The following is a 14581-nucleotide window of genomic DNA, read 5'->3' on the forward strand; positions in this document are numbered from 1 at the left end:
GTTAAAAAGACTTCAGTGTACCTCGTATCTCTCATGTTTTAAGCACTCACTAATTAAATTGATTTATCTCTCTTCCAAGAGAATCATATTTTAAAACTCTGGGAGTATTAGTGATTAATACTTTGCTATCTAACACTACCTTGCATTATAGGTAAAGGTACCATCTTTAAATCAATTTTCAGATGAACTTAAAAGTTTTCTAATAGTCAACCACCTGCCTTTCTTACACATAATCTCATTTCTGTTTTTTTTTTTTTTTTAATTTAAAAGACTTTTTTGTTTCATTTTGCCAAAGGATTTGGAGGGATTTAAATAAGGCCTTCCTCTCATTAGCTGTTTTTTTACATTACTCTAATGTCTAAAAGTATATCTTTCATTAATCGGAGGCCTCTTTCCTCACCCTATTCCCTGATCACACATTCCTACCAGCATACCCACCACCCTTGGCTATACTGCACCCTCCATATCTCTTGCAGGAGTTATAATAAAAACAATTACAGGAAGATGGTAACATCCTCAAACTAGGGGAAGTATCTGCCCAATACTGAGACCCATGATGGGCAGAGATTGATTGGAAATTGTATTCCAAGAAGTTAACCAGATAAGGTGAAAATGATCCACCTCTATATAAATGCATGAGTACCATTTTATAGTATAAACTCGTAGCTAGCAAACTATATTACCTGCCCATGGGTATGGTAAAATATGTATAGAAATACAAAAAGATTAGGTTACACAATGAGATTCTCCTATACCTTTTGAACCCTTATCCTATTATTGCTATATTAAGAACTGTGGAAACTGAATCCCAAACTTCTTTTCTGATATGCTATTCAGATTTGAAGGCTGGAAGTCAAGACCCAGGCTACTCTCTGCTTTTCAGCAATCCAATACTAGCAGAATTCTGAAAAGGTGGTTTCACCACTGCCACCCCTGAATAAAAAGGAAAGAGAATAGGTGTCAGGTAATATCAACATCAGATGTCACAGGCAGTCATCAGGTTATTCTTTCAGCTGCTTACCAGTGTGACTCCTTTTATGTACCATAAGCACATTGGGCCCAATGCAAACCATGCCACAGACGTCACATTTCAGTTTACCATTCGGAAGCCGGATTCCTCCCTCGCCTTGAAGCTCCTGGACTTTCCTGTTGTCGGCCACCTCGCTGCTCTCAATTAGGGGTTCTTCTAGGCCGCTACCTTCATCATGGCCCCTGATCTCATCTTCACGGCTCAGGGGTTTCCTGTCACACTCTTCATCACTCTGCATTTCTAGCTTTACTGAATTTGCTGTAATTTAAAAAAGAAGAAATGAAGGGATTTTAAATGCAGGTCGTGGTGTCACCTACATCTCTTCTCCACCCAGTGCCATTCTACGAACACGGATGGAAATCACCAATGCAACATTAATACAGACTGTGCTCAGAACTATTTGAGTGACTTTGGCATCAAAGTGAAGATGGCTCAGAAAAGCTCTAGTCACCAGAATGACACTTTATTTGTACACTCATTTCTTTCTTTAACTTAGTTATATGATTTTAAACAAGTCCTTAATTCTGGGATGGGCTTTTGATTTTGTCGCTACCGAGACTCGGCATTGTGTATGATACAAGATTAGATATTGCTTAACCCACTGAGCCAGGCTTCTCCATAACACTCATATCTATATACTATAAAAATACACATATAATATATACATAATATATATACCTATATATATAGATATACCTATATATATACACACACACACAACATACGCATACAACACACATATGTAACACTTCTGTCTTACATCAGAATACTTGTGTAAACCTGCTTCAGGGCTGAGCAAGAGAAACAACTTGGTATCTCAATCTAGCAAATGTCTTAGATGTATGAAGGCATACCCTCAACGCAAATACCCTAAAATCAGCTTAAAAACATATATTCAGTGAAGAGCTATATAAATGTAGGGCAGAGTGCACAGACTTCACATGCTCTTAAGCTACTCCTTTTTTATATGAAGAAAATTCTCTATGGAACATATTAGTCTGCAAATCAAAGTATTCCAGCTTTAATCTATGCACAAAAAAAAGCAATGAATGACAGGAATGGCATAGCAGGCGCGCACGCACTTCTGACTGTTAAGAAATTTAATGCCTTCTGTTTGCTGTTTTTGGATCATCCCACAGAAATGTTGGAATTTTGTTAGCACAGCCCTCATTCTGGATTGCTGACAAAGTCTTTTCACAAAGCAGAAACAGGCTTTAAATGAATACCAGTTTTTTTATCCCCTGATCTTGAAAATTCTTCAGAAATCATATCAAAGTTCCTGTGCAAAGCAAATTATTTGGTACTACTTGAATGAAATACCTTCATAAAAAGGAAGTAAGTTTTTTTTTTTTGCTGAAATTTTCTTAGAGAAACCACGCATTCTGTTGATTTGTCATTAGGACTTTAAACAGGTAGCGCTATCAAAATGGCTCTTCCCTGCTCCCCTTCCTTGGAACTCCCCTAAGAATAGAGGCAGCATGGGTACAAAATGAGATGATTGCTTTTACTCCAAAGACCATGGCTGTGACATTTATTAGCAGTGTAAACTTGAACTAATTATTTAATGCCTAAACCTTTTTAGTCTTTTGTTTGCAAAGCAGACATAAGTTCAAATCACAAAATGAAGTTTAAGTAGAATAGTTCAGCTATTAGGATTGAGGATCCTATAACCAAACTGCCTGGATTTGAATACCAGCTCTGGCACTCCTTGGAAGCAGTGTCACATTTTATAAGATACTTAAATCCTCTGTGTACTTTATAAAATGAGGATGATAATGGTACCTACTTCTCAGGCTGATGTAAGCATTAACTGAGCAAATACAGAAAATGGGCTTAACTCTTGTTTTTTTGGTGGCAGACAGTGCTCTATTTTTTCCATAAAGTTTTGCAAAGATCAATTATAGTATATATGTGCACTACTCTGAGATGTACAAAACAGTATATAGCCTTTTTGGCCCCATTTCTTTAAAGCTTTATTTATTTATTTATTTATTTATTTGACAGACAGAGATCACAAGTAGGCAGAGAGGCAGGCAGGCGGGGGGGGGGAGCAGGCTCCCTGCTGTGCAGAGAGCCTGATGTGGGATTCGATCCCAGGACCCTGAGATCATGACCTGAGCCAAAGGCAGAGGTTTAATCCACTGAGCCACCCAGGTGCCCCTTTTGGCCCCATTTATAATAGAAAATCTCCTACACTGAGTTTTAACTAACGTACAAATTAGTACCATTTTACCAGTTTTTGAGAAGAGGAGACACGATACTTTATCCCTCTTCATTTCCCCAACATGTTCAAATAATGTGTGGCCTCTAAGGAGGTATTCAGGCAGTATTCGCCGTGGTGTTTTAGTAAATTAAGAATTTTCTTTCTTTAGAATTTTTTTTAAAGATTTTATTTATTTATTTGACAGAGAGAGAGAGAGAGAGAGATCAGTGAGAGGGAGGACACAAGCAGGGAGAGAGGGAGAGGGAGAAGCAGGCTTCCCGCCGAGTGGGAGCCCGATGAGAGGCTGGATGAGGGGCTCGATCCCAGGACACGGGGGTAATGACCTGAGTGAAAGGCAGATGCTTAATAATTGAGCCACCCAGACGCCCCAAATTAACTCCTTTTCTATTTGAAGTTCACCATCCCTAAATTCTGATCTCAAAAGCAACTTTTATCCTCATTTTCTTCTTTTTAAAGATTATTTATTTATTTATTTGACGGACAGAGATCACAAGTAGGCAGAGAGGCAGGCAGAGAGAGAGAGAGGAGGAAGCAGGCTCCCCACTTGAGCAGAGAGCCCGATGCGGGACTAGATCCCAGGACCCTGGGATCATGACCTGAGCCGAAGGCAGAGGCTTTAACCCACTGAGCCACCCAGGTGCCCCTTATCCTCATTTTCTAATTGAGAACAGTATGTGAGTGTGTGTGTGTGAGTGTGTGTGTGTGTGTGTGTGTGTGTGTGTGTGTGTGTGTGAGCGTGTAGATGGTCTCTCTTTACACAAATTGGAGTGTACAAATTATCTGACCTTACTTTGCTTTCTTCATTTAACAATATCCGTTTAATTTTTCCATATTATTACACAGAAATGCACACTATTCTAACAGCTGCATAAAATCTACTTTATCAATATAATTTATTCCTAGGCTTTATCAATAAAATCTAAGATTGTTTGCTTCTATTATAGATATTATTATATATCACATTGAACTGTCAAATCTGTTAGATAAAAACTGGTATTTTACTATAGATTTTAATCTGAATTTTTTATGGGTGAAATTGAGCATCTATGTCTATGTTTAAATGTTTGGGGGGTTTGGGGGGGCTTATGGGGAGCTAGTTATGGAAGTTATTTGCCCATTCTTCTACTAGGTTGTTGGTTTTTTTCTCACTGAATTTAAAAGCTTTATATGCTAAGGAACTTAACCCCATGTTTGTTATGTTTTGCAAATGTTGCATTATCTTATTACTCAAGGGTATTTGGGAGCATGTATTCTAATTTTACATTTTGAATTTTAATGTTTTCAACTGTGGTTTCTAGAGTCTGTATTTTGCTTTAATAAGTTTTTCCATACTCCTAGAAGTTTTCCATTTTTTTTTTTTCTGGGAATGAAAATTATTCTAATCAGAGTAAAACACTAATTTTTACCCTATGTAGTCCCATATTTCATTCATAATTCTCATGTAAAGAAAAAATTAAGAAAAATGAAAAGTATGACTATATAGCATGACTTCATATACCAACCTGTGAGCAAACTGTCTTATATATTTAAGTGATGTACCAGAGGTTAGAAACTACACAGCAACATCATCATTTATATTCCTGAACTGGTCGACATCTGATAAGCTGCATTTAATGACTGTAAAGTCTACAAGCATTCCATTTCAGGAATTAAAGAAATGTATCTTAAAAGAGTAGGTCTGAGTTTGAAACTTCTGGGCCTCTTAAGTTTCAAAACATCACAAAATTATAAAGAATATAACTTGATGTTATATTAAATGATCACCTTTCCCCTAGTGAGAATATTATAATACGGACAACAAATATAATATCTAATGGGTAAAATGTCATTTAAAAATTACTGTGTATTAAAATTATAGTTAGAGCTTTGCATCCACAGAGGAATATAACTGAATATCCAAAAAAGTAAACATTTGTTAGAACTAAAATACAGAAGAAATGGTAAACTTTAGCAATCTTTTCTCCAACCACATTATAATCTAAAGTATTATATGTTTATCACATATGAATGTACATACTACTGCTATAGTAAATATAATAATTTATATTCATTGATATAGTAAATCAATAAATGCAACATTTTATTATACATTATATTTTATCATATATGAATGTATATATTACTATAGTAAATATAGTAGTTTATATTCATTGATATAGCAAATCAATAAATGTAACAGTTTTAGTATATACATATCACAGATGAAATTTCCTATTAATATGGTGGTGTATGTACAAACAAAATCCCATCATAATTAACTTTTATTCTGCTTCACTAAAATTAGGTTGAAATTTAGGATTAAAACAATTAGTCTTTGAATTTCAATTGTTAAATGAAAAAAACTTTCTTACTCAAAGAATATAAAGAAATTCCCTCACAATTTTTTTCACTATTTAAGATGTTTCTAAATAATGCAGAATACTATATTTTAACTCATTAATTAAACTTAAGTCTTCAGTAAATTTATGTATACTCTAAATTATAATTTATATATCAATGAGTTGTATTATGGTTATTTGTAGCTATAATATATAAAGCTACTATAAATATTAATCATTGTATAATATTCATAGTATATTTGTTATCAAAATTTTACTCGTTATTACTTGGTATTTCTTTTACTGTTTGGTAACAGGAAAACATTCTCATAAATGGGCTAATTTCTATGAAGTTGAGAATTTGTTAGTGTGAGAGGGATGAATTCTTGTTATTACAATCTCAACACCAAGAATTATTTTATAGACTATTTCCTCAATATGCCCAAATTTTACATTCTTCTTTTCATATCTATAGGAATTTCTACACATTACTATCTAATGACAAACTAGTAAAGACAATATTTTGTAACAACATATTATTAGCAATGAAAACGGATATGAAATAAGATTTTTTTAAAAGAATTTATTTATTTGACAGAGAGAGATCACAAGTTGGCAGAGCAGCAGACGCGGGGGGGTGGGGGGGAGCATGCTCCCCGCTGAGCAAACAGCCCAATGTGGGGCTTGATCCCTGGACCCTGAGATCATAACCTGAGCTGAAGGCAGAGGCCTAACCCACTGAGCCACCCAAGCACCCCTGAAATAAGATTTTAATTAATTGATCGGTTTTTTCTGTTATTCAATACTATAGTCATAAATAACTATAATATATAGATATTTGAATATTTTAATGAACAAAATAAAGATGTTTAGGTATTTTTAAGTTAAAGGAGATAATGTGATTTCAGAGTTTATTTTTATTTTTTTAAGAGATATTATTTATTTATTTGACAGAGAGAGACAGCGAGGGAACACAGTGGGAGAAGAAGCAGACTTCCCACTGAGCAAGGAGCCCAATATGGGGCTCAATCCCAGGACTCTGGGATTGAAGGGTGACCTGAGCCAAAGGCAGACACTTAATGACTGAGCCACCGAGGTGCCCTGATTCTACAATTTACAAAAAGGACAAGTCAAATTTTAAAGCATTCACAATTCTGAAGAAAAAGTTAACTATACATATTTTTAGTTGAATTGGAGATTCATGAACATGGGTAAAATAATAGTTAATAAAAAAGAATTTTATGATCAATTTTACATAGAAGCTTTGAATATATTTCAGGACAAAACGTACAAAGTTTACCTTTAAGCAAAAAGTTGCTTCAAAAGGCAAACAGGTTTATAAATTTAAAATCCCCCCCTCTTCTTCATGCTTCTAAAGTACTACTGAAATTTAGGATATAGCTTTTAGATGCTACAAAAACACAAAATTTAATTGCCTCCATTTACAGATGTTCACACCAAGGCAGAGAAGTAAAGAGACTTACCTACGGGCTTATATTATAAGTGACTCCCAGGCTAAACAATTTTCAATTACAGAAGTTTCTTCAGTAACCATACTAGGCTCTCTACACTCAAAGGCTTCATAATTATCCTTGTTTTGAGATATATAATAGTGAATGGAAAAGGTTACATTAGACTTGCCTTTAATTCACTAAGATGGTATTAAATAAGGAAATAAAAGAATAAGAGTATTTACAGAGATAACACACGTAGATCACTATTTTAAAAAGGTAGCAAACCAAATGGGGAAATATTATATTTTGTGAAGCTGTTAAAAACTATTTTAAGGACTCCCTGGGTGGCTCAGTCAGTTAAGCATCTGCCTTTAGCTCAGGTTATGAGCCCAGGGTCCTGGGATCGCACCCCGCGTGGGGATCCCTCCTCAGCAGGAAGCCTGCTTCCCCCTCTCCCACTTGCCCTGTTTGTGTTTCTTCTCTCGCTGTCTCTCTCTCAGATAGATAAATAAAATCTTTGAATATATACCATGTAAAAATGAGATGGAAATGAAAACTACACATTGTTACATACACATGATGCTCCTAGAACTCATCCATCTCAGCCAGTATGAAACAAAGACCAAAACCGAATTCTCGTTAGAAATAAACAAACTAGCAAATACTTATTAAGTACTTGCTGCTTGCCTAATAATTGCTAAAAGTGATTATGATGGTTTAAGACTAAGAGATGGAGAGTATTAAGTAAGAAGTCCATGTCAACAGGAACAGGTCATGGAAGAGTTCATGACTAAGAGAAGAGAACTATTTTACTAACACATATACTTTGGTTACATAATTGTTGAAATATTAACCCCAATGGTACATATAGGGAAAGAGACTTTTCCGGAAATTGGACATTCACTACTTTTTACTCCGTGCCTCCCTCAAGCCACCCACCTATGCAAGATAGCATACAATTCTGCAATGTCTGGCAGCTGATGTCATCAAATAATAAAATTTTCCATTTTTAAAATTTGGGGGGAAAAATAATTTTTAATATGTATGGTAAAATACATTGAAGTTAATTCTGAATTATCAAATTAAAGGAACAAATTCTATCCTAATCCTTAACAATGTCACTGTCACAGATAATTCTGTCATTTTAAAATGTCAGCTTTGGGAAATAGCACAGTAACCAGAACCTTAGATATAATTATTACAATATTTTTAATATCTCAATTAAACTTCCTATAACTTAAAATGTTGTTATTAGTATGACTTGATTCTACTAATCCACCAACAGATTATTAAAATTTCATAGCTAGGAAATAATACAAAGGGATTATGATTTATTTGCTGTATTTAAAAGGATATATTTATTATATGGAGTATAAATGGGATTTCTAGATTAATTACTTATCAAATTAGTGATTTATACCTGTTCAGTTTCCAATTATATTTTTTAATTTTTAACGGCCGTAAATACTATGAGACTTAAAAGAAACATTTGTTTCACAGTAATGAATAAAAGACAGTTAAAACCATTCTTTAATTACTAAATTTGGGGAGAAAAGTCCTCCAGGTGTGATATATAAGTGGACTTTTTATATGCTTGGTTTCTGTTGCATGAGAATTCAAGAGGACACTTGAGTGGTGTTATTACTTACAAGCATCAATTTCTCCCAGTCTCTGCCAGCTACTTGAAATGGTGTTAAACACACTAATTGAATCAATATGTCGATCTAATAATCTGCTGAAGTTGCTTCTGAGCTAATATAACTCTCTCTCATTTAAACTATCGAAACAGAAACACCAAACATGATTAAATCCATGTTAACAGCCCAGCAGCTGTTTAAATAACGTGTTAGAAAAACAAACTGCCTTCAAAAGTCTGATGTAAAGCACAATTATTTACTAAGAACTTAACAGTCTAAACAACTAAAGTAAAATCACAACAAAAATTATTTTAAGGTAAGTGAAATCATTTTATAAAAATCCTCTCAACAATATTTCACACCACATGAACACTTTGTTTCTTGCAACTGTGAATAAATAAATGTGTAAGCCCTGCAAAACAGCTCCTCACAACATCCTTCAAAGATTCGTTTTATAAATGGTTTTAGAAAGTCCAGACACTGGTGTCGCTCACCTGCAGCTGGGCCATTTGTGGGCCTTTTCAGTGTGCACAGCACAGCACAGCATTTCCTTTTCCTCCCCACCTTCTCTTCTCTAATAAAGTGACATTATGTATTTCTTAAACCTACTAGAGTAACTACATCAAGACAGTGCTGATTTCTGATATGCTCTCATTCTAAGAACGGTATGGTAGAAAGTTTCCCTGTACCTGACGCAGGAAACCAGGGTCTTCACCTCCCCCTCTCTCCCTAACTAATTGTGGGACCTTGGGATATTTGTTTTCTTGGATTCAGCCACCTGCACCATCTAACATACGGGGAAAATAACACTTGATGTTCATGAAAACTGCACACTAGATAGTCTCTTTACACTAATAATAGCAATAACGAGAAAACAGCAACTTCCTATAATTCTTCATGATTTATAAAATACAGACTCTGTCTCAATTGATACTCAACAATGCATGATAGGACAGTTACAGATAAACAAATGGAGGCATCAAGTGATTTTCCCAAGAACACAAACTTAGTAAAGGTTAACCTGATACCATTTCAAGGTCTTCTGCCTCTTTCTATGACATGATACTGGCTCTCCAATTAAAAAGTAACTAATTATATTCAGGGAAAATATTGTATTTAGGACAAACAGGTCTTTCATATGCTATAAAACTATGTCCACTGGCTGAAAAAATACTAGGAATTCAAGTTTATGATGGTCAAATAAAATAATATTATTTCCCTAAAATTAACTCTCAATATTTTCCATCAAGTCTGGAATGTATATGTCCACTCAAAACAACTACCTCTTATATTTTACATCTGCTTTGGTCTTAAGGCAGAGATAGGGTTTGTATTCCTGAAGAATTTGTCAATACATAATCCTCTACCCATCCCCAAATTTTCTTCTCTATTCCTTGATATGCTATGACTTATCAGTGGTAGGTAAAGGCAGCCATTTGAGGAATAAGTCAATATTATCAGTTTTAATCTCTAAACCAACAGTTTATGTGGATGTCATTTTAGGACTTCCTTTGTGGTCAAATTTTGACAGTTTTGTGTCAGTTGTTAAAAGATAAATCATACCCAAAAGCAGCCCATGTAGTATTTCATTTCCATTTAAAGAGGTGTTCATGAAAAATAAATACAAAATATATGTTCTCTCTAACAAAGAAAGAAAAGAAAAGGAAAGAAGAAAAGAAAAGAAAAGAAAGTAAAGAAAGAAAGAGAAAAGGGATGACCTTAATGGTCTCCCACAATGCATGAAACCTTATATAGGATGCCCATCATCAAACCACAGTGGCACAGTGGCATCATTGTAGCCCAAGGACAGTGGCACAGCACAGTGGCATCACTGTAGCCCAAGGATGAAGTTTCAATATTTTGGCAGACAACTTGTTCATGAGAAATGTACAGTGTGGAGGAAATAAGCCTACTTTAAATAGAGATACCACAAGCAAACAACAGTCTGCTCCTTTATCCATCCTTTAAGTGAATGATTAGCCAAGTCCTAAAGATTCAGTATATGCCACTTCTCGCATATCCTTTTTTTGGCATTTTCATGCAACCCAGAACGACTTTAAGATCATCTGTGCCATTTCGCCCAGAACAGCTAACTGATCTCTCTTGTCTTTCGTTACTTTCCATTCTTCTAGATTCATCCCAATCTCATGATTCATGCCCCATTATATTCACTTGTGCAGTTAATCTTCCTAAAGCAGAACTCTTATTACTCTCCTAAATGTCTTCAATGACCGCCCACTGTATATAAATTAAATACAAAGGTGTTGGTGTGGAATTTAAGGACACATTCAGCATAGTTCTATCATAGCTCTCAGCCATATGTTCTATGAGTCCCTTAGTCATTTTCCAGCCATTCTTCCTGGAACACATCCTATGCATCTCTACTTACTAGTTTTTCTTCCTGGCTCCTATTACTATTTTCTGGAATCCCTATTTCTATCAATATTAGCATACCATTCAAGGCCATTTATCTCCTACTTTTTAAAAAAAGATTTTATTTATTTATTTGACAGATCACAAGTAGGCAGGCAGAGAGAAAAGGGGGAAGCAGGCTCGCTTTGAGCAGAGAGCCCAGTGTGGGGCTCAATCCCAGGACCATGGGATCATGACCTGAGCCAAAGGCAGAGACTTACCCCACTGAGCCACTGAGGTGGCTTTTTTCATGGAGTATTTCCTGAGTACAAAGACACATTCTAGTGATTTCTTTAGTGTTTTTGCCTTACTTCTACATTCCCTATAGTATAAAATCCTTGAAAAAACAAAAAGTCCTATCTTTATTCACAGTTGCAAAACCATTATATCCTTGCATACACCAGGCACTCAGTAATTGCTGAACTGTTGCTAATTTACATATTACACTTCTCTTTGTAAATTATGGAGACCATGCATAAATTAACCCCAGGTGACAAAAAATATATCAATACAGAGTTGGGTTTTAAACACAAAACATCATCATCATAATATGATTAAAGGACCACTGTATGACAGGAAAGACTATAGGTGCCTAATACATGTCTCCTGTTTGATCATGATTGCTACTCTGTGAAGTACCTAATATTACCCTAATTTTAGAGATGAGGATGCTCAGATGGGGTGAAGTAACATGTCCCAGTCACACCTCAACCCAGAGCCAAATCTGAGACTAGAACTAGAATTGCTGTTACCTTATGTCACCAAAACCAAACTGGTTACTAGTTACCAGTAAAGAAATAAAGAAAAAAGGGATGTTAAAATGTTAATGAAGAACAACTCTGAATCAGCATGTGCCATCTGACATGATTTTTTGTATAAGTCTAATACAGGTGTAAGTAGTGTGTCAGCTTTGAGTAAAGCGAAATTTGTCTGAGAGCCTGTTTTGGAAGAAGACCAGCTTATAGTGCCAGATTTTCTGAGCATGGATTTTATTTCATATAAGAGCAATCTACTTTGAACTGGTGTTTGGCAACCGTCTGCTTAACATAGCTGTGGGAGGTTTGTGAAGCAAATTACATTGTGAAATTATCTCTTTAATAAGGGGAGCACAAATTTTTAACCAAACTTCTCTAATAAGTAAAATCATTACTATAAAATCCAGCGGAGTGGGTATATTCCCAAAGGGACCCAACACACTGGACTGCCAGAGGTCACTAAGGACGCTTAAACCAGGTCAGAAGGCAGTGCTGCCGGCACGCTGAAGAGAAACAGATAAGAAATGGAGCAGGGTTTCTATTACAGGGCAACATTAACAGAGGAGAGAACCAAAGCCACGCAACGCACTTCAGCGGCTTTACTGAGTCTCTGAACTGAAGTGACAGAGGAACTCAATAGCTCTTCACACTCTGGGTTCACATATCCTCGGTTTCCAAAATCTGGAGCCTACGTACTCCCATCAAGGCCACAGAAATTCTTTCCCTGGTGTTCTTCCATAAATACTTCCCTATTTGTGTGAAACAAGCAGGGTTAGCATTTGGCCCCGAGATGCAGGATTGGTCAGTTGGAAATGTGTAACGAATGAAATATGTCAAGTAGTAACAAAGAGGAGAAAACTTATAGTGGTGATTAGGAAAATGAATCTGGAAAACCACCTAGTAAATTTTAAAAGATCAGTGCCAGTTAGATACTTATTTTCCATATCGTAGCAGCAGCAGTTGTTTTTTTTTTTTTACAACGTCCTAACGAATAGACATTTTAGATAGTTATATAGAGTACATATATTAAAAGGTTAAAAAATAATTATATTGCAACTAGGAGGTCCAAGGTGATAATGGAAATGTTGGATTCAAATACCTGTGTTGAAGTTCTTCTCACGTGTGAATGTTAAGTCACTTAATGTCTCCTTGGTTCCTACTGTGTAAAGTGAGGATAATATCTTCTATGTAAAAATCCTGAGACTGGGAAGGCACACAATCATTTAGAGCAGGCAGTATAGCCTGTGGTTAAGATTATGGGATCTAGATTCAGTACCCTTGGGTTTAAGGCCAGATTCTTTCATTTATTAGCCACATGACCTTAAGAAACCTCTCTATCTCATTTTTCTCTTCTATAAAATCAAGATAATGATAATACTTGCCTGCCAGGGCTGTTCTGAATACTAAATACAATTGTATATAAATACCCTTAGAGCTATTTTACTTATTAATAGATTTATCAAAATATGAACGCATATCATGAAGTGTAGGACATCAAACAAATATAAACGTAGAGGTATGTGTACTGTGGGGAAGCACAGGATGATACAGAAGGCTTCATGAGGAACGTTGCATTTAAGACAGTAGTTACAGGTTGGATATGCTTTACATCAGAGAGAAAATAGATTGCACTCAACATTGGAGGCAATCATAAAGAGAAGAAAAGGCATGATATATGTTGGTCTGAGTGACACCATTTTCTTTTCTGAAATGCATACATTCAATGAGTAACATAAATAGAAATATCCTAAAATCTAAGAGAGTTTAAAATGAAGTAAGCCATAAAAAAATTAATGTTTGTAAGGCAGTAATTTCACAGACAAGTACTGTCAACTTATTAACAGACGGTGTTTCAACAATCGTAGTATGAAAGAGCAAACTCCTTAGAATTCATTCATTTAGCCATTCAAAATTACTGAGCATCTGGTTTCTACCAGGTACTACAATGCAGCAGTGAACAAGATGGCCCTTGTGATTTACACATATGTGTGTGTGTGTGCATATATGTTTATGTACAAATATCTTTTTTGTAATAGATGAGCTCAACTATGCACAGTAAAATATTGTGATGAGAATTACAATGACTGGTAATCCCTTACCCCAGAATATACTACTACTATAAAATTTCACTGCAAAATGGAGAGCATAAATAATCAGACACTCTCATAAGATCACTATTTCAAAAGGATAGCTTCTTCTGAATTGTAAGTAGTTACTTTAAGCATGCCATCTATCTGTGAACTGAAGTTTTGATTATTCAATGAGTTGTCTGTCTCCATATCCGGAACATTCGTTAGACAGCTTTCTAAAGCTCGTAACTAAAGTATACAAAACATTCTTAAAGTGATGACATAGTTCTATGTATCATAGAGAGCAAATGATACATGCCAAATAAAGGGTACACCAAGAGCTTTTTAAAAAACTAGCAAAGGTAAGTTATTACATTTGTCAAGTGTAAGAGTTCCTTATTCATTTAAATATACTTTTTAAAAAAAATATTTGATATCTGGTCACATCAAAAGTAAAGTAAACTGTATAATAACTGGGTTTTATTTCTCCTTCTATTAACTTATGATTTAGTGCTGACATTGTATCTCTGTCACCCATAATTGGGCGTGTTACCTTCTAGAGACTTAGCTTCCTTAACTATGAAATGGAGATAATGTTACTTATTTGTACAAGTAATATAACTAAATGCATACAAGCCTGAGGCCAAGGCTCTTGAGGTCCCTTCAGTGTGTGGTACCCATG

At 35.3% G+C, this 14581-nt stretch overlaps 1 protein-coding gene across 13 annotated transcripts in view; it reads right to left on the minus strand.

The window, feature by feature from the left end:
* IKZF2 (IKAROS family zinc finger 2) overlaps nt 1-14581 on the minus strand; it is a 157922-nt gene that overhangs the window by 56817 nt on the left and 86524 nt on the right. For 11 of the 13 annotated variants that reach the window (XM_045078701.1, XM_045078704.1, XM_045078709.1 and 8 more), the window contains one exon: nt 1022-1288. In XM_045078701.1, the coding sequence (XP_044934636.1) occupies nt 1022-1288 (267 nt within the window). The remainder of the gene's footprint in view (nt 1-1021; nt 1289-14581) is intronic. The other 2 variants (XM_045078711.1, XM_045078712.1) reach the window with 1 other exon arrangement.

This window comes from Mustela putorius, unplaced genomic scaffold (genome assembly GCF_011764305.1).
Source record: "Mustela putorius furo isolate JIRA1106 unplaced genomic scaffold, ASM1176430v1.1 tig00000275_pilon_pilon_pilon, whole genome shotgun sequence".
NCBI lineage: Eukaryota > Metazoa > Chordata > Mammalia > Carnivora > Mustelidae > Mustela > Mustela putorius.